The sequence below is a fragment of the Pecten maximus genome, chromosome 1, assembly GCF_902652985.1.
Source record: "Pecten maximus chromosome 1, xPecMax1.1, whole genome shotgun sequence".
In the NCBI taxonomy this organism is placed as follows: Eukaryota; Metazoa; Mollusca; class Bivalvia; order Pectinida; family Pectinidae; genus Pecten; species Pecten maximus.
The window spans coordinates 30658927-30679460 of NC_047015.1; the positions used below are offsets into that span (position 1 = coordinate 30658927).

The 20534-nt window shown below is 35.5% G+C and overlaps 2 protein-coding genes across 2 annotated transcripts; one reads left to right on the forward strand and one right to left on the reverse strand.

The window, feature by feature from the left end:
- Positions 1–207: 207 nt before the first annotated feature.
- On the reverse strand, positions 208–13580 carry LOC117329926 (transcription factor E4F1-like). Its single transcript, XM_033888160.1, is given in 15 exon segments — positions 208–1608; positions 2979–3118; positions 3592–3667; positions 3669–3791; positions 4494–4711; positions 4902–5071; positions 5514–5590; positions 6129–6287; positions 7224–7518; positions 8231–8309; positions 8720–8846; positions 10290–10542; positions 11260–11365; positions 12041–12310; positions 13461–13580. Coding segments are annotated over 15 exon segments (2625 nt in total). The 5' UTR covers positions 13516–13580; the 3' UTR covers positions 208–1131.
- Positions 13581–13746: 166 nt separating this feature from the next.
- Positions 13747–18745, forward strand: LOC117329936 (lisH domain-containing protein FOPNL-like). The gene is made up of 5 exons (XM_033888170.1): positions 13747–13844; positions 14376–14573; positions 16124–16208; positions 16748–16866; positions 17720–18745. The coding sequence occupies exons 1-5, from the start codon at positions 13817–13819 to the stop codon at positions 17764–17766; spliced, it is 477 nt and encodes a 158-aa protein (XP_033744061.1). The 5' UTR covers positions 13747–13816; the 3' UTR covers positions 17767–18745.
- The last annotated feature ends 1789 nt before the right edge of the window (positions 18746–20534 follow it).

Genomic DNA, 20534 nt, shown 5'->3' on the forward strand with positions numbered 1-20534 from the left:
GCTGAGTTTAGTAGAATAATCTGAGGTTAAGAAACAGAAATATTTGAGTTCGGTAATTTATGGCAAAGAACCTGTTGTGGTTAAATGACCGCAGTGCACACCGCACCTTTGTTGTCATTTATTTCAATGTTATCTTGTCATGTATGTTTTTAATGAAAAATAAACGAAATGTTAATAAGATACCATTTAAACATCACATAACAAAAGTGACGACAGATCAGATACCGGTTCTTTATTTCAACAAGAAGTTTACAATATATGGGGGGCCTTAAAGGCCCCTGTAGGTGGCCATACCAGATATGAAACATATTGGCTACATTCATTTATTTTGAAAAGAGAGTAAAATAAATTTACAAAAAGAAAATTTTGGTCAAATATGAGAATACTGCGAAAGAGTTTGTGTGCTGTTTCAGGATGACAAGTTCAACGACAACGTGACTGCCATTATCTATAGGAAGTCTTTGTCAGCCCTCTAAACAGTAACGTGAATTTTGATAAACTTCATATTCATGTGACCTAAAAATAGTTACTCTACATAAATGGTGTATCCCAGCTGATATTTAACTTGGTATATTGATACATGACTGCATGCAATTCTCTTTATATTCTATGTTGGATTAATTTTCTTTGTGACAAAAATTGCTGTATAATAATCTAATGTCATGAGCAGTTTTGGCATTGTAATCACTTTGGCAATATGCAGATAATGAAGAACTTTTACAAAAAAACTATATTGCATTGTGCATGATGGAACTTTCAACCTTAAATAGATCATTTTCTTTAAAACAATACTTGTACAGAACTTCTTTTTACAGGTGAAAATATTTGTATGCCTCCTAGTTTTTTTTCTGTTGGTACATTGTACAAAATATTTCATCATGCATTGAAAACCAGAAAACAGGAAAAAATCACCAGTCTTCTTTCGTGACTTTTGGCATAATTTCATTCTGACAGAAACAACTTAATTTAGTGCTATACATGCATATAGTGTATGTACAGCTTTAACATTGCAAGGCCCATTGCATTTCCTATTAAATTTCTTTAGGCCATCTCAAATTAAGAGATTCACTTGATTGCACAAACAAAACTACCTCGAAGTACTAAAGCATGTATGTTAATACTGTACGAACACTACTGAGTCACATCCTCTGATAAATTTGTGGCTGCCTCAGACGTTATAATCATTTCTTCAGTGACAATGCCCGATAAGTCACCATCCACAATCCCTTGTATTGTTTCTGTGGTTTCAACCTGCTCTTCTACATTTGCTACCATCATGGCCTGTTCCACTATAGAATCTGACAAGTCCAATGTTGAACCAGGTGCCATAGCAACAGCCTCAATTTCATTTTCAGAAGTCATAGTAATGAGCTGATTGTCACCATCAGCAAGTGATGACAATGGCATCATGGCGATTGTCTCCCCTGTTTTAGAGTCTAGTATTTTCATGCCCTGGTCACTATCGGTGACAACGATGTAGTCATCGGTAACTTGCATTCCCTCCAACATGGTAGTGTCCACCTCACCATCTGTAACAATCTCCACGTTGTGTAGGTTATCATCCCTCAGGTCTGTCTGTAGTACAACATACTCTGTCTGACTCTCCACCTGATGATGTGTAATAGTTATACTATACAGTTTGCAAGTTGATACATACGATGATAAACAAAACCTGAAAAAGTACTGCAAGTCAAAATCTGGTATTATTATATGATTGGTATGTAGCACTATCACTCATTGGTCCTAATGAGATCACATGGCATCAATTATTTCCATGGAAATACCTCATGACATCACGAGGAGTCAATATAATGTTTTGTCAGGTCTGTGGAATCTTATATTGACTCCGGCTAGAAATTGGAATTATGTCGTCTGTGCTGAGATATATTTTAAGCAGAGGTCAAAGTAACATTCCATGAACCTGGCAAAACATTATATTAACCTCTCGGTGATGTGATGAGGTATTTTAAAGGAACTTTCTTAGTGGATTTTTTTTCTAGATAAATATAAATCATATAATAAAGTAAATGCAGACTTTAGTTTCGGGCAATCCATGATTTTACCGACCTGCCCTGAACTATATCCCCCTCGGCCTTCGGCCTCTCGGAATATTGTCCATAAAACCATGGATTGCCCTCAACCAAAGTCTGTATTTGTATAAGCCACCTCTGTCTTTGGTAGTTCTGCACAAAGTAAAATGCTAGCTCATTGTTCTCCAATAAGCCTCTACCCCACTTTGTATCAAAGCTTGTGTGTTGACTCCCTGGCTTATGGTAGGTCAATGAATGAAACATTTGCCTTGACATCCTCTGGAAATTAGGATTTCATTTCAAGTAAATGTCAATTATCAGTTTTAGTGACCCTGCTATATGTACAAGACACACTACCTAACCATGAGGTCTAATGAAATCAGCATCAAATTCCCATAACACATAAGGTTAAACAATGAATGTCCAACAGAGGTCACCATGACCCAATTTTTATATGTAAAACACTACCTGACTACAATATGCATGAAAACCAAATCTGATACTAATGCATGAAACAATATCATTTTTGAAGATATACTTCTGAATGCATTTCACTGTCTTTCAGGACTTGGCTAAATGTCAAATTGAGGTCACAGTGATCCTATTTTTGTGTGATACAAACTACCTGACAACAACTGACAATAAAGGTCACAACAACTCTGACCATTTTATATTAGCAGACCAAGTCCAATGCCCTATGAAAACATATGCTCCAAAAGCTTACTGGTAGCACACAGATAGGAAGAGGTGTGGACAGATGGGCAAGACACTACATGCAATAACCTGTATATAACATCGGTAGTATATCATACTAGGAAAAGGTCCAAATACTGTCATGTTGTTTTGTATGGATATATTATATAGAGAAATTATAGTAAGATACTTATGGTTACTGACCTATACAAATCAAATGTAATCTACATATTGGCATACAGCCACACTATTTACCTGTTGCTGTTCGTCTCCCTCATCCTGTGTGGTGATGTATTGCTGTGTGTCTGCTACAGAGGAGAACTCTGCCAGCACAGTCGGGTATGTGCTCTTCGACCTATCCTGATCATCAACGTTTAACTGGCGCGAACATGGCACTGCAACAAATATACAAACCATACAGAAATAGCTCAAGAAAAAAATACTGACATACAGTATTAGAATATCAAGAAAGATATTAATGTCTTGCAGTAAAGTTAATACTACAACAGATCTTTTGCCAAGTAGTCTGTTCCTATGAATTGAATTTTTAAAATTAACATTTGTCTTGTACACTATTTTACAAGAGATAATCACTTTCATTTTCACCTGTCACAATGCACATATTACTCTAAATTACAAGGTCATAATGCAGCTAACAGTTAAGCCAATTAAATGAAAATTCAGCACAGAAACACTGGCATAGTTAAATGCCAATAAATAAACCCCCTCCTTCATTTTTGCAGAATCATTAATTTTGAAATGATAAGAGAAAAGTGGTTCACAAATAAGTCTTCCCAAAGTTTGATACTACCGGTAAACTAAACTTTTACATTAGGGGATTTTTTTAAAGTATAAATACTGTACTAACCTTTAGCCCTGAGATGTCTGTTGAGTGTGCCATGCTCTGAGAATGATTTTCCACAGTGTTTACATACATATGGCTTTCTCTCCTGTATGCATACGGACATGGCGATTAAGAGAGCCCTTCTCTCTGAAGTGTCGACGACAATAAGGACATACATATGGCATTATATTGGTATGTGTCCTCATGTGTACCTTCATGGCATTCTATGAAAATGGAAAATATGACAAATTCACACAACAAAAATAGTTGAACCTCTGGTATTGTATATTGAATATGCAGCTTATAACAAGAGGTTTAGTGGGCCTGCAGGGTTTCCCTGAACTATAATTAAGTGTAGACTAGCCATGAAGATTATACTGTTACTTTCATCTGTCCTTTGAAATATACATGAGAATATATTCAAAACATCACAGCTATTGCCAGCAGGACATATTGAATAATTGCCTTTTCACCAATGTGATCTTAAATAGGTCAAGGTCATTTACTTTATTAAATGTCATATCACTCCATCCAGGTTGCCAACCCATGATGAACTCTTTCAAAAATTGAGTCAAACAAATTTGATGAATGGATGATAGATCATCCGCTTGGCCTACAAATGTATGACCACCTTAGTTTTTGTTCAATGAATGTATTGTTAAATATTTTGAATTTTTCATTTTATATTTTAAGAGATGCATTCCCTTTCCCAAAAAAAGCTACACAAAAACTGCTCGCAATTGACAAGAGCTTACAAGTTTAGCTTATCCACACAATCTTGACTTTGCAAAAACCTCTAGGCAAGATTGTATGAGTAATAACACCATTGCTTTCACTTAAAATGATTGTACATGTGTTACCAGTTTAGATATGAAATTATTGTGAGGGTCAAATTTGAAAAGCAATAACAATGTTATTTCACTCACGCCTGTTTTAAAGGACTTGTCACACAGATCACAAGGGAATGGTCGGTCAGAGCTGTGGATTTTAAGGTGTTCTCGTACATGGGAGATGCGTTTGAAGAGTTTACCACATTCCCCACACTTGTACTGTCTCTCCTCACTGTGGACACTCAGATGTTTACATAGGGTGTCCTTTGTCACGAAACACTTGTCACAATGTGGACACTTGTGGGGACGGTCACCTAAAACACACATCAATAGGGATGAAAACATACATGTAAACTAATTATAATGATATGAAACAGAACCGAAACCTCTAATCATAAAGCTTAAATCTGGACTGAAGAACCCAGATGAAACCAGCCTCCTTACAAAATTGTGATAAAAATACTCAATCACTTGATGAACCTAACACCAGAAACAGTTACTAACCTATGTGAGACTTCATGTGTAATCTGAGGTTGGCATTGAATCTAAATGACTTGTTGCAGACCGAGCACCTGTACACGTGATTCTGGACATCAGTGGTTGTGTCACCAGCACCAACCAAACTGTTGTCAGCTGGTAGTTGTAACATCTGTCGTATAGCTGTTTTTGCATTTCTATAAATAAGCAGAAAATACATGTTTTACAGATTATTTCATATGTTCAAATAAATGAGTAACTTTTGTCATCATCAATTCAAAATACATGTAGATCATAAATTATATGTCACTATAAGAAAATGATATCCTTGTTACCGGTAGATGTGACATAGGACATCTGTGTGACCACATGGATTTTACCAGCCTAAGGGTTATCTTGTTTCTTCTTACATTATAATATCCTGAGCTCTTTCATCCAAACCAACAAAAGTTATTATAAATCAATTAAAAGTCATCGTAACTTGTTTTTATAAATGTCTTTTTACCTGCCTAAAGACAGTTGTCAGATTTACTTTTAATTGATACACCTACTATCCAGTATGGGATCAACAATTTGTAACATTGAATCTGTTTCTATGTGATATATCTTAATTTCCTTTGATACAAGTTTTGTCCTTACTGAGTCTGCTTCTCCTTGTCCAGGCTGTCATCTGTCCAATTGCCAATGTGAACTAAAGACTCTGTTTGTTCTGTACCCTGTAAACAGTTATAATATACAAGCATGATAGGAAATAAGGAAATATTCTGAAAATGTTCTTATTAATACTTTTGATAAAGCATACATGTTGGGTTATATCCTCTAGACATCCACTATAGCAATTTTGTCCCTCATAGTTTCTATTTAGAACTTCAGTGTTTTCTGACTAAAATTACAACATATTTGTGTAACTGAATCAGGTGATATCCATCCTACAGCAGGACTCAGGAAATAAGGAAAAGATTGTGTTGGTATTGTGAGATATTTACTGGAATAGCCCTGATAATGAGTAACAATAAACAGATACAGTAAAAGAAATAAAGTCTAAAGGATTGGAACATTATTAAGTATTACTTTTTTTTGCCAAGGTGGGGTGGGGGAATAAATTCACAAAAACAGATGCCTTTAAAATAAAATCAATTGAGAAATAACAGTTTTGTCATTTTATTTTCCAATAAAAGGTTCATCCTTTCTGTTCAGAGCTTTTGGTAAAACTGAAAGCTGTGACTTTAGCCATCAATAGTGTGTATGGCCTACCTTGATCTGACTTTGGTGCATAGACCACATGTGATTGGCAAGATCTTTTCGTTTTTCTGTAACGTAGTGACACATTGGACAACGGAATGACACATCTGCTAGATGGGTCCTCAGGTGTATCCTCAGGGCATTAATATTTGTCAAATCTACCTTGCATACCTGTTGAGTATAAAGATGAAAAATAAAATCCAAGACTAAAAGCAATATTTGATGGTGAATGCCATTTTTATCAACCCAAGAGGTGACTTTCCAATACTACATCACCAAGGACATGTACGAGTTACCTCCCCTTCCACTAACCAGAGCCCCACTCGATTTGCACTCTGAAGTCCGCATTCCGTTATATGTAAATCGAGTATAAACCGGAAGAATATAACCCAAAATAAACAAGTTTTTAAGATTTCTCAAACACTATGACACAAACACATGCATGTATGTGTCATATATCCTTCTCTAGTGAAACTCATCACTCGCACACTTAAAACATGGTCACTGCGATCTTGGAAGATAAATCTTCCAGCTTTGAGACGGAAGAGGTAGAAGATCTTCCAGAAGCAGAAGAGCTACAAATTGAGTGACCGGAAGATATATTCTAGAAGGAGAAGAGTGCAAATCGAGTGGGGCTCAGGCAGCAAGCTTATTAACTCAATGATAAAGCAGGTCACTGTGTATGATTTTAATGCTTTTTCTATTATCCATTTATCTTAATCAGATGTCTTCAAACATATAAAAGCATAAATCATATAACTTAATTACAAATATTCTGCGAAAGAAGATAGTGTTTTGTTAGTTGTTTTTTTTTTAATTTGGACCCCCCCCCCCCCCCCCCCAAAGGTTCTGAATTAATTTGTTCTCGGAAAGTCGGCGATGATAGTTATAGGTGGCTGTTCCACAGCACCTAAAATGAAATGTTGTCAATAGCGAAAGGCACAACTAGGGCATTAACCTAATATATACAGAGTGTTTTGTTAGTCTGGAAAAGCCTTAGGACAGACAGACAGACGGATGGTCGGACGGAGCAAACTTGTTTCAAAGGGGATGATAACCAAACCTTTCTTGTCCTATGGAAATAACAAGATTACTTAAAGATCTTACCTTACACTGTGTTGAAGCGACATTTTCCGGTGTTTCTAAAATGGTTGTTGTGTCTTTGTCTTGGATGCCTACCACTTCAAAACAAGAGGCATCCTGTCCATCTACCATAATCTCAGCTGTCCCTATGTCCATACCAACAACTTCAGTCGGAGGTATCTCACCCTCCTCTAGTTCACAAGCCTCCCTCCCATCCACTGTAGTTATAATTTCTTCTGATGATGTCTGGGAGGCCACAAATGACCACCGCTTGCCATACCGAGGCAGATCCTGGTCACTCTTACTGGTACAGGGAATCCTGGGAAAGTATCAAAAATACATGTACTTAAATTTTCTTGATTATTTTTTCTCTGAAATTTGTGTGTGTCCTGCTTCAGTATATTATCTACCCAGTATAGTTTTGAAAATTTGTGGTTAATGATCAATAAAACTTTTGCATTTAAATTTGTTTTTGTTTTGTAATTTTGATAAACATAGACACAATTACAAAAGAAATCAATCAAAAGAGAGATGAAAACATCAAACAAGAGATCCCAAAGGCAACTGTGCACCCACCACTGAAAAAAGATCTCTATCAGTTCTATGAAAGACTTTTTTTTTTTCTTCTTTTCCCTCTTCTTCATCATTTGACAACATGGGGAACCTACATATGAAGTTTAAGAATGACCTGAGAAGAACTTCCTGAGATATATTGATAACAATTTTCAAGTGTCAAAATATAAGAGAGCCACCTGTAAGCTATATTGTTTATCTGATCAGTCCCCAAAATCAAAAGGACACAACTAAGGAGCAAAGCGAACCTTTATATGAAATTTGAGAAAGGTCTATTGAGTACATCACAAAAAAATAGTGATAACAAGAATTGTTTAAGGATGGACAATTAACAACAGAAAACAAACCATAGACATAGGGCGATTCAGATCATGGGACTAAAAAAACCATACCACAGTACCACACCACACCACTACTGTCAACACTGGATAGACATAAGAAAATAATTGAAAGCCAACCTTGATTTCATATGTCGTGTCAGAGCCCCAGATTCTGTGAACGATCTTCCGCATTGTGAACAAGAAAATGGTCGTTCTCCTGAGGAAATTCAAAAATTTTGTTAAATTTTGTCAATACAAGAAATTGAAGTTACATGTAAATCAAATGCTTAAGTGATATAATAATGTATGTCTTATAAATGTCATATACTGAAAATACATACGATTATCTTCCTTTAGTCAATACAATCTTTAATATTAAATTTAAGAAACTCCCTTTTCTTAGGCATAGGTACATTATTAGATATTTGATTACTTATTGTCAGTTTAACGAAATAAAGGGTCCCGACTGAAATATAGAAGGGGCAGTTAGATTTATAAAGGAGGAGGAAAAACCTATATATTATCTGGTCACTCTTCATGGATATTTATATAAACTGATAGTAGCTTAAACTAAAAAGCTGTAATATAATTTGTGTATAGTGAACCAAAATATTCAAAATGATCAACCTGTATGTCTCCTCATATGACGCTTCAGGGAACCTTTTGTTTTGAAAGCAAACACACAACCCTCTACACCACAAGGAAAATCCCTCTTGTTGCTGTGTGTCAAAAGATGACTTTTCAAAACATTTATCTGAAATATTTGGAAAGGAATATTAAAATCATATTGTATTTTTCACCTCATCAAAGTTATAATACTTGTTCCTGTTGACTTCATCACCAATATAATTCTATCATTTTGTAATATCATATTATCTTTTTATCTTCTATAGTTTATCTTCTATAAACAATAAGCTAAAGATCAAATATATGTATTGTTTGTATTAAGATACATCTATAAATGATATCTGCCTCTGGTGCAGAACACTTCATTATTTTTGGAGATAAAAACTTGAGATCCCAGAGTGATATTGGCACCAACAATTCAATGATCTTTATCAGTCCAATGAAATCTGATCTTTTCTTTATTTTTCTCTTCTTTCCCCTCTTCCTCTTAATCATTCCATAACATGGTAAACCTACATAAGATGTCTAAGGAGGATCTAAGAACTTTCTGAAATTTATCAATAACAAATTTCAACAGTCAAAATCCAAGGTGGCGCATGTTTCAATTTTGTTTTCCCAATCGAACTCAAAATTAAATGGGCACAATTAGGGACTCAGAGGAACCTACATGGGAACTTTGAAAAATATCCTTCCTGTGGTTTTCAAGAAATAGCAATAAATATATTTCAACTGTCAAAATCCTAGATGGCCATTTGTCAGCCATTGTTTTTCCGAATCAAACTCAAAATGAATTGCAAAAACTAGGTGCTAAGGGGAATCTACATGTGAAGTTGGAGAAATATCCTTCCAGTCCTTTCTTTTAGGAAATAGTGATAACAAACTTCAGTTGTCAAAATCCAAGATGGCTGCCTGACGGCCACTCATAATTCAATGGGCACAACTAGGGACCAAGGGAAACCTACATATGCAGTTTGAGAAAAGTCCTTCCTGCACTTCTGAAGAAATAGTGATAACAAGGATTGCTAACACACAGACGGACTTAAGACGCAATGCGATTTGAATAGCCCATCCAATGATGGTGAGCTAAAATACTAAAATAAGCATTCAACTGTTGTTGAAGTCATTGCTGAAATGAAAATATTGCTCAGTCTGGGTACTGGATTCTTGCCCAGGACCGGCATACCATTTTCATCCAAAGACATATTACAGAAATATACATAAAGTGGCCTCCCATTTGATATTTTCACGTCACTCCCTCAAATATAGCCTTCAGACAGGGCTTTTTATGCAAAGTATTTTCCTGGTCAAGAATGACACTAGATTGTCCCACTAAGTCAATGAAAAAAAGAATGGACATCTGGAGGCAAAATGCATTTAGGTTTAAAATTTGATAATTTTTCATGTTTTATTACATGGGTGATGACCATCTTTAAAATATTAACAAGTCAAAAGGGGAGATAATTTTGATATGTATCCAGATCAAGTACTAAATCCTGTGCCAGGAAGTAGTTTGGTCACCAAGATAGTGGCAGTCTCAAGACTATCCCTTAGATTATTAGTACAAATATACCTCCTTAAACCTATTCTGGCAGATGTGACATTCGAATCGCCGCTCAATACTATCTGCTGCCAGTACACTGGAGGATTTCACTTGTTTGTAGTCTGGATCCTCACAGTGATCTTCCTCTGGTTCATCCCGTTTTACAACACGTCCTATATTAGCTTCGACTTCTTCTCCTTCCCCATCTTCCTCACCTACATTTGTTGTGTAGTCACCACTGGAGTCATGCACATATTCTACATGTCTCCTTAATGTCGCCTCTCTGAGAGAATAAAGAATGGACATCATTATTTACTTACTAACTGTATTTTGTTTTTTCACAAGAAAGTCAAACTTTGCCTCCACAAAAAGAATTTTCCTTTGAACAGCAATCTATACACAAGCAGTAGCTGATTTATATTTATCTCACTTTCTTTCAGCTCTCGATTAGACAAACTCTAAACTGTTCTTCACAATTCTGGCATCATTTTCATGTAATTGTTTAACTGTTTTTTTCTTTTATTCAAACTGGCTTTTTTTTCATTTGTTAGATAAATGATAAAAATGACGAAGGTTTACAGTAATGTTTACTTTGCTTTCCCGTGATGACTTCACTTGTGTAATGAAAATAAGAGAAATTCAGAATTTATTTCACAAACCTGAAGAAATCTGAGGAATGTCATAAACATGTACAGTACTTCACTATTATTTGCCCCTATTTGAAACATGTAAAAGGCAAATTAATATCTTCATGTCATAAAATAATGTCTACCAAATTTAAGTGAATTAATCTAGATCTACTGTAGATGAAGGAGTAAGTTTTACAAGCTTTTATTAGCTGAAATCCAGATGGGTATATCTGATACTGTGTGTCAAATTTGAAGTTAATTTGGATAAAACTGTGGAAGAAGTTAACTTCATAAGACAGACAGAAGGACATAGTTCAGTACCTGTATCTCCCATACCTGTTGGCTTGGCTAGTAAATTTATTTTACTGTACCTGTTAAATTTGATGTCACATTTTGGACAGTAATATGCTGGTTTGTCTGTTATTACTAATTCCTTGTTAACCTCATCCACATCATCCTTTGTCTTCCTTTTCCGACCTACAAAAAATGTGGTAATTAATGGTATCTGAGAATTTGTAATTGAATGTTAATGGTTTGAATCTAATATTGTACTATATTATATTGATTAATTAAAACACTTATACACACTGTATTTCTCAAAAGCACCATCTATATTTTGTTTGACTGAGTGTCCTATTCCTTATAACTTACTAATTAACAGTTTATGAATCAAACAAATATTCTTTATAAACAGAAATATTTCATGACTTTTGAAGATTCTACAGCCATTTGATCATGAGTTTGTTTTTTTTCTTTTGGTTCATTTAGTCATCCTCTCATATATTTCATGTAATATACATCATCATATATTCTTCTTTATATGAGGATATAAATATAACTTTCTGCATTTTTTTAGAAATAGACATTCTTTTTTTATTTCTCTGAAATACACTATGGTTTATGAAAGACCAAAAATTGTACGAACAGGTTAGTGAGTTTAGCAGCATATTCAGTCTTTAATTATCAGGTACACCACTCTTTCTGGGAAAATAGGTAGTTTTAAATTTCAAGCGTCTTGAATGTTCTAAGGGTTGCATTATGTATTCTTTCTACCCATCAATAACGTTACATAACCCCTGGATTTCAAAGATGGCTTACAATAGGCGCACTTCAAAAGATATAAAAAAAAATTTTAAATGCAGTGAAAAGTACCTCTTTTCTTTTTTCTTGTACTTGTGTTTTCTTTCTCTGCTCCTTCTGTTCCTGTTCGACTGTTTTCATTCTCTGCTGCAGAGGTATCTTTCTGTTTCTGAATCAGTTTGGGGACAACCATTCTTCGATCGTGACCAGAACGTGAGAATGTAACCTTGAAGTTATCATGCTTGACTTTGTGCTGAAGGTATTCCTCCAGACTTGTAAACATGATACGGCATTTCTTACAGAAGTGGATATCTTCATCTCCCTCATTATCAGTATCAAAACCTACAAAAAGGTTAATAGCAGCAATTGTAAAGAGAAAATTTGCCCTTAGCAAAACTTTGGGAAATCATCTTTGCTAATTGAGAATATCACTTTGCTGGAATGTTTTACCGGTACCTTAAAGCTTGTTCTTCCACAGAACATTGTACATGTAATATTGCTGGTGCAATTTGTCTAGGGGTAAGTTAATTGGTTAATTCGGTCAAACTGGTTCGTCAATATTTGATTTTAACATTGGTTTCAGGCATGGACCCTTAATGACCTGCAGATATCAATATATGTGCAGGACTTGACAATCAAAGCCAAATAACATCACTAGGCCCGTCATTATTCCATAAACAAACTGGCCTTACTGTCTGTAAAGTTGCTCGGTCATGATGATTAGGTTATATTGACTATTGCATACTATTGTAAAGCTAGTACACATAGGTACAGATAAAGTGACTGTGCATAATCCTTGATATCAGATCCAGGGCATCCAGTTGACCCTTGACTTTCAGCAATTTCAGAAGTCAAATCACTATTTCTGAGAAATCTGAAGGGTCAAAACATATGTCAAATAGACAAGTCTCTTCAAACCCAAGAGTCAGATCTCATTTGGGGGGGGGGGGGGGGGGGGGGGGGGGGTCAAAAACATACTCTCAATGTCTACTGGATGCCCTGAGGTCATGTGTTTGCAGCACAGGTCTTAGCCTCGTCTGTCAATACATCCAATATATAATTATATGATTATATATTGGATGTATTGACAGACGAGGCTAGGACCTGTGGTTTGCAGGTAAATAAATTGCACGATAACCACAATAAAACAGCCGACTAGGTTACTGCAGCTACATGAACCACTACTTCAGATAGCTAAAGGACTATTTTTTCGGTTCTGACGTTACACACTGACGGCGCCCATCATAAGTTTCTCGCAGTGTTATCCTCTAGTATTGTTCATTACCTTTGCATTGTTGGGAGTACTGCAAGTTGTAAATGTACTACCAGTGAGCCTCAACTCTCAATATTCACAATATAACAAGACTTAACATCTAACATATCATATTTCAAACCCCTTTATACGTTTTGCATGCAATCTATGTAAACAAATACAAGAGTTAGAACGTAACAGTTTGGAGTTTCAGCTGAAGGTGATTTTTCGTCTGCTTACCTTCTAATGTAGACGTATTTACGACAGATGTGGTGTCGTTAGATTTTTCAGACATGGCGGATTGCGACTATCGACAAAAGGCCTACTTCCGGTATAATTGGGGGGTCGTCTCAAAGTAATATTTATTTATCTGCGATTGTTCTTCTTAACTGTTACACTACTGAAATAGCTAAATTCAAATATTACTTCTGCCTATAATTAATCATATTAGCTACAACATATTGCAAGTCTGTTCAAAATTTGCGAACGGAAAATGAAATGTCTGGGACAAAACACTGAAATGACCACGAGTACTACGTCATCATTTTCAGTGTAGGTTCCGAAATCGTGACGTTCCACACAAGCGAATCTCCGAAATGACTTCAACACAGGAATTGAAAGACGGTAAATAGGAAATATGTTGGCAATGATTATGTTATTATAAATTAAGATAACAGTAGAAGTTAGAAAATGATCTGTGTTTTATTTTATCTGATTAAGAGGTACAAAGTTCCCTCATGAAATACTTTACTTTTGCTAAAAATGAATATGCCCTGCATGTTCCCACTTGTCTGTGTTACTTTCAGTCAGTCGTCGTTTTTGACAACACTTGTCTGCTTACTTTAAAATAAGTCGTTGTGTATAAGACATGAATCAGATGTTTACACATGCACATGAAACAACCAGTCTCTTCAACCTAGGAGCCCTAAGAATGCACTGTTGCCAAAAGTTCAAGTGTTTTCGTCGAGGGGTCCTGGATTATGTTGATTAGACGATCACATACGATACATGTATTTGAAAATAAAAAAGCGAAATACTAAAACACCAAACAACAGAATGAAATGCTTAAAGTAATAAGTATGATTTTAATGACACATTTATAGGTTTCCCTTTAGTTTGTTAATAAAATTGAGTTTGCTTAAATTCCTTTTCCAGTCATCAAAGAAACCTTAGAAAATCATGGAACACTGGGACAGATTAAGGCCAGGATCAGAGCAGAGGTTTTCAATTCTCTCGATGACCATGGTGAAGCCAAACCTCCACTGAGCAGTGAAAACATGATCATCAATGAACTTATTCGAGAATATCTTGAGTTTAACAAATACAAATATTCGTCATCAGTATTAACAGCAGGTATGCCTATAGTTGTGATGATATAGAATAGTTGTAAGGAATTACATTGAAATGAAATTATTCTTTTGCACAACAAATTCATACACACAAGTTATTATCCAGTTTTATACAACTGTCTATATATACTGCAAATTGCATATTTCATTAAAGCAATAATGGCTGTTGAAAAACAGATGTATTAACTATATAACATGATTTGCACCTGTGTATTTAAATCCTTCAAAAACAGTTCCACACCTAAGTACTAGCAGGGACGTATAATAATATATGTCCCTGGTACTAGTAAGGAGTGTGAAAAAATGAAAGGAAATTTAGTCACCATTTGAAGTAATTATAACAGTGTGGAATGTAAATGTGATGGCAGTATGTTTTATAAGCAGACGTACTGAAATAAAGAAATTAATTGATGTTAGCTAAATGAAAAAGATAGAATGTGAGACAGAATGTTAGGAACAGTTTGCTATTTTGAGATAACATACAGTGTATGTGAAAAAGCAGGAAGCAACCCTTACTGTAATGAAAAGAGGGATATTGGCATCAATATTGAGTATCATTGATGGTACAGGTTGTTGGAGCCTAGTAACCTTTAGTAGTGTACAATTGACCACCTGATGCATATGGCTGTCCATCTTATGAACATGAGTATCCATATTATGTAGCTAACTAATAGGATTATCAGTTAGAATTGCATGTTAAGTACATGTAGTTTTAAATTCTAATAAACCATTAGAAAGAGTGATACTTGGAGAGACAGAGAAAGGATCGACAGCATCAGGAGAAAAAGAGTCAAGAGAAGGATGCCTGTGCCTGGAAAGAATTAATTGGTGTCCTGTAGACAGACTCAGAGAATAGTTGGCATGCACAGGAGAAGGTTGAATATTTAGCATTACACAACTTGCTCAGTGATACAAACTGAAATCCCAAATAAAAGCTGGAACTGGAAAAGAGTGTCCTATCATAATTCCCCTGATAGCACAAAGATGTTAGTCACCATTATGGAACCATTGCATAAACATCCAGTCACACATAATTATTGATATATGCATACATGTATTTAATTCTACCAAAAGAGATTTAACATTCCAGAGCTGATTCTATGTTAAAGTTCTTTCTTTTGTTCCTGAAGGCTATCATATTGTAAGCCAAAGGAATTAGCAAAACCACTAAACAGATGCTGTCAGCTAGTTTTAGATTTCATTGGTGGCATTGATTAAGGGAGATAACTCTGCCACAATGTCGTGCAACATGTAAGGTTGCATTTTATCAATCAACTTCTCAAATTTTGAATTAGGGGAACAAGACACTTATTCTTGAAGTGTTATTTGTGCATCTTGAACTGTTCATAGATCTTGTAATTTAAATCTTAAGTTAAATGTCATGGTTAACCTCAAGCTGAAAAAAAATTAAACAACAGAGTGTAGACTAACCATTGTAAACTAATGCTCTAGTTGTACAGTAGGTTAAGACTGCAGGTAGACGAGTAATGCACTAGAGTTTATTTACATCTATATAGCTTTCATCGATGCATAACCAACTCAATTCTGTTTCAGAGTCAGGTCAACCCAAGGAACCATTAAACAGAGAGTTTTTAGCCAGAGAGTTGAACATTCGTGAAGACCACACATCTAGTTCAATGTAAGTGTTATAGGTAATTTCTGTAGAGAATCTATTGTTGACTCTATTGTTGACTCAATTTATTAGATACATTATTGTATTTCAGCTCCTCTGGGATTTTCTCCAGTTTTACTCCTACATTAAGACCTGGGTACTTTGGTTAGGCCAAATAGATTGTGTAATATAAGTTGATGCAACTTGTCTCATAATCGTTTTAAAATATATACTTAAGTGCATTTACTATTCTAGAACTGAAAAGTAAGTGAAAGTCTATATCATATTAGTCTCTGCATTTCTGTTGTAATCAACTTAGAAAATATTATTGAGATCAAATATATGTATACTTCCACAGCTCACCTGAACATATCATTACCATATCTATTTTGTAATAATCCCAGGAGTCAATGTATAAACTTTGACTCAAAGAGGCAAGTAGACTTAATTCACGACAAACAAATAGCATTTCAACTAAACTGCATTATACACAGGTGGGTTTATTGTCAGGCATGGGCAGGATACATGCAGTAAGCATTTATAGAACTTCCTGATTTCTATTTCAGACCAATGCTATACAGTATACTATCACATTACATAAAGGACAACAGATCTGTATTAGCCAGGTCTACTGTTAGGGACAGGACATCAGCACCTCAGATAGGAACAGCCTTCAGGGACCAAGGTAAGAATATGTCTCACAAAAGTTTCATAAATTTGCAACTTTGAAACTCAGAACTTCAATAATGACCTTGTGAAAAGAAACACAACAAAGGATCATTGTCTTCAAATTGCATAAGTCGGAGAGAAATGTCTCTTTGATATATGAGCCTAATATCCTTAGCCATATAGACCTGTGCACTTGTACTGGCTTGGAGAAAGCGACTGTAATGGTAATTTATGTGGCTTAGCTCCCATCATGTTCTGACTACACTTTGGTTTAATTACCTATGTTGTCTTCATTCCCCAATGCAACTTTTAGGACATTTTTTTTACATCATATATATCATCAAACATAGAATTTTCATTCACTAATGCATCTATAGGTGTTTCTAAATACACATTGTCATATTAGTGTGGCAGGATGGGATGTTGTGCTTTACATCAAACTTGTTTCATTGAGTGGACAACAATCTGTAGACATCATCCTCATGTGATCTTAGCTGATACAAGGATATAAAACATATAGTAAACTATTGAACAGACATTATCATTCCCTCAAGAAGTTTTGGCAACATTTCAATGCCTCAAAAAAATACATTTATAGAATTCCATTTGACAAATTAGTATCTTAAAACAACACTTTTAAATAATCAATAAGCTACTTTAACCTGGAATAAAATCATGAAAAGTTTTATTGTTATGTTATGTTTAAATGTTGGGTAAAAATTCAAGTCTACCTCCTATATAGAGAGAGAGTTGGAAAGCATGATCATAGAAATGTTTGAATATATAAATCTCACACTTAGCACCTGACAGAAATCCTCAAAATGTTCAGAAAATAGCGATTACATTAATTGGGGTCTTTATTGTTTCAGATGAAGATGCTGAGCAAGGGATTGTAGTGAGGGGCGGTGCACGCTGATATTGGTGGTACAGGACAAGTATCCATTTATACTGCCATTGTCTCAGGATCATCCTTAAAATGGGTAGATGATACCAGTGTAGCATGGTTTACATGATAGTCAGTCAAGATATTTAGGTAGATTTCCAAAACAACAATTGACTTATAATGAACTCTCCCTTGACGCATATTGTAATTTTAAATTACATGATATTCAGAATTAAGGGACAATTACTAAGGTAATGAAAACATTCAATTTCTGTACACTCTACCAAACCATTGATTACCGGTTTCGTGGTTCTTACCATACTGTGCAAGTCTTTTTGGAAGGAGATTAATGTCACAAGGTACATTATGAAGGAATTGGCAAATTGTTTTTCTTGTCAATAGCTTATTTATTTGTCCTGCATCCATTCTTTGTTGTATTCTTTTACATCAAAGAAAATGGTAATCCTTGTTCTTTCCACAAACTGCTTGCGGTTTATTCAGAAAGCACTGCGGTATATAGCAGTACTAGTGTCATTAAGTCAGTTTTCAGTCTGTACATTGATAGACCAATTTATTTGATCTAGTTCCATCCTTAATTAATCAGTATTTATAATAAGTGAAACTAATTAACTTCAGATAACTTGTGAATTGAGTTGGTGAACATGAAGATGGAAATAAGTGAAAGAAATTGACATGTAGATATCTTTTTATTGGGAAGGGTTAGGAGGTGTATTAAGTGTGATTTGTATCAGTATGACTGTAAGTGATAGCTGCCTTGATCATGATTATATGGACAGCTGGACAATTCTCATGAGTGTGAGTTGAATACTAATGATGCAGCATTTTGGGAGATTTTCCTAAAGTAAGATTTATATTCAGCCTGATGTATGAGAGATTTATCATATCCGTCCAACTGATCTGCTGTACATAATCATATATTTAATAACACATAAATCTGTACATTTTTTATTTATACATGTATGTATATTATAAATGATGACACTAATATTAACTAATGCGTTTGTTATACATTTGATATTGCCTGATGTGCTTCACACAAGAATTGGAAAGTTGAGTTTTAATAGAGATGTGTATGTAATAGCTTTAGGTATCCTTTGAGAAGATAATTTTCTTTTGTTTATTTGATGAAAAGCTTACTACAGACCTGTCAGATGTGAAAAGTTTGGCCTCCCAAAAGCATGTATGAGACAACCAGGGGTAAAGACAACCTGGCCTCCCAAAGTCTGGTACAGACAACCTGGCCTCCCAAAAGTCTGGTACAGACAACCTGGTCTCCCAAAGTCTGGTACAGACAACCTGGCCTCCCAATGGCTGGTACAGACAACCTGGTCTCCCAAAAGTCTGGTACAGACAACCTGGTCTCCCAAAGTCTGGTACAGACAACCTGGCCTCCCAAAGTCTGGTACAGAAAACCTGGTCTCCCAAAGTCTGGTACAGACAACCTGGTCTCCCAAAGTCTGGTACAGAAAACCTGGTCTCCCAAAGTCTGGTACAGACAACCTGGTCTCCCAAAGTCTGGTACAGACAACCTGGTCTCCCAAAGTCTGGTATAGACAACCTGGTCTCCCAAAGTCTGGTACAGAAAACCTGGTCTCCCAAAGTCTGGTACAGAAAACCTGGTCTTCCAAAGTCTGGTACATACAACCTGGTCTCCCAAAGTCTGGTACAGACAAACTGTTTTTGATGGCATTTTATGCATGATTATCAAATGTGGAGTTTTTCACAAATATGTGTAAATATGGTGTATGAATTTGATATAATATCAGGAAAAATGAAATTGTACAAGTTCATGACATTGAAACCGTAGAAAAATGTATATCATGACCTTCAACCTCCACAAACTGACATTCAACATCTACATTGTACATATTCATCATAAGTGTCTGCCTCTACAGCCTTAGATTCAGCTTCCTGACTGTCACTCTGACCTTTCTGACCTTCAGTCAACACAGCTTAACCTTTGATCTCCAATTTCATGTTACCTCTATGTTCTGATCTTCAACCCCGCAACATGACTTTTGTGAGAACATACTTTCCATGTAAATGAATTGTTGTGTTCATATTTATCAATACGAGCATTTACTCAGAGACAAGTATAGTTGTTCAGTATACATGGTATATTTATATATGTACAGAGGCTGTTGTTGATGAAGGCGACTTTTCAACAAATAAGATCAATTCAATATATTTTTTTATATATATTGAATAATTATACAAAAGATTTTTATTTCTTCAAAAGAGTACCTGCACTTTGCATTGTTAGCTCCAATTCTCACATCCTGATTTTCAACTAAAGAAGGTTGACCTTCACACTCAAAGCCTGACCTTCAACCTTGAGTTGGGCACCTTCAAATTCACTACAGTCTGACTTTCAGCCCCTTCATATTTAGCTTCAACTTCAACACCCTGACCTTCAACCTCCACATCCTATCCTTCAAATTTCACACCCTGACCTTCAACCTCCACATCCTATTCTTCAAATTTCACACCCTGACCTTCAACCTCCTCATCCTATCCTTCAAATTTCACACCCTGACCTTCAACCTCCTCATCCTATCCTTCAAATTTCACACCCTGACCTTCAACCTCCTCATCTTAGCCTTCAAATTTCACACCCTGACCTTCAACCTCCTCATCCTATCCTTCAAATTTCACACCCTGACCTTCAACCTCCTCATCTTAGCCTTTAAATTTCACACCCTGACCTTCAACCTCCTCATTTTAGCCTTCAAATTTCACACCCTGACCTTCAACCTCCTCTTCTTCGCCTTCAAATTTCA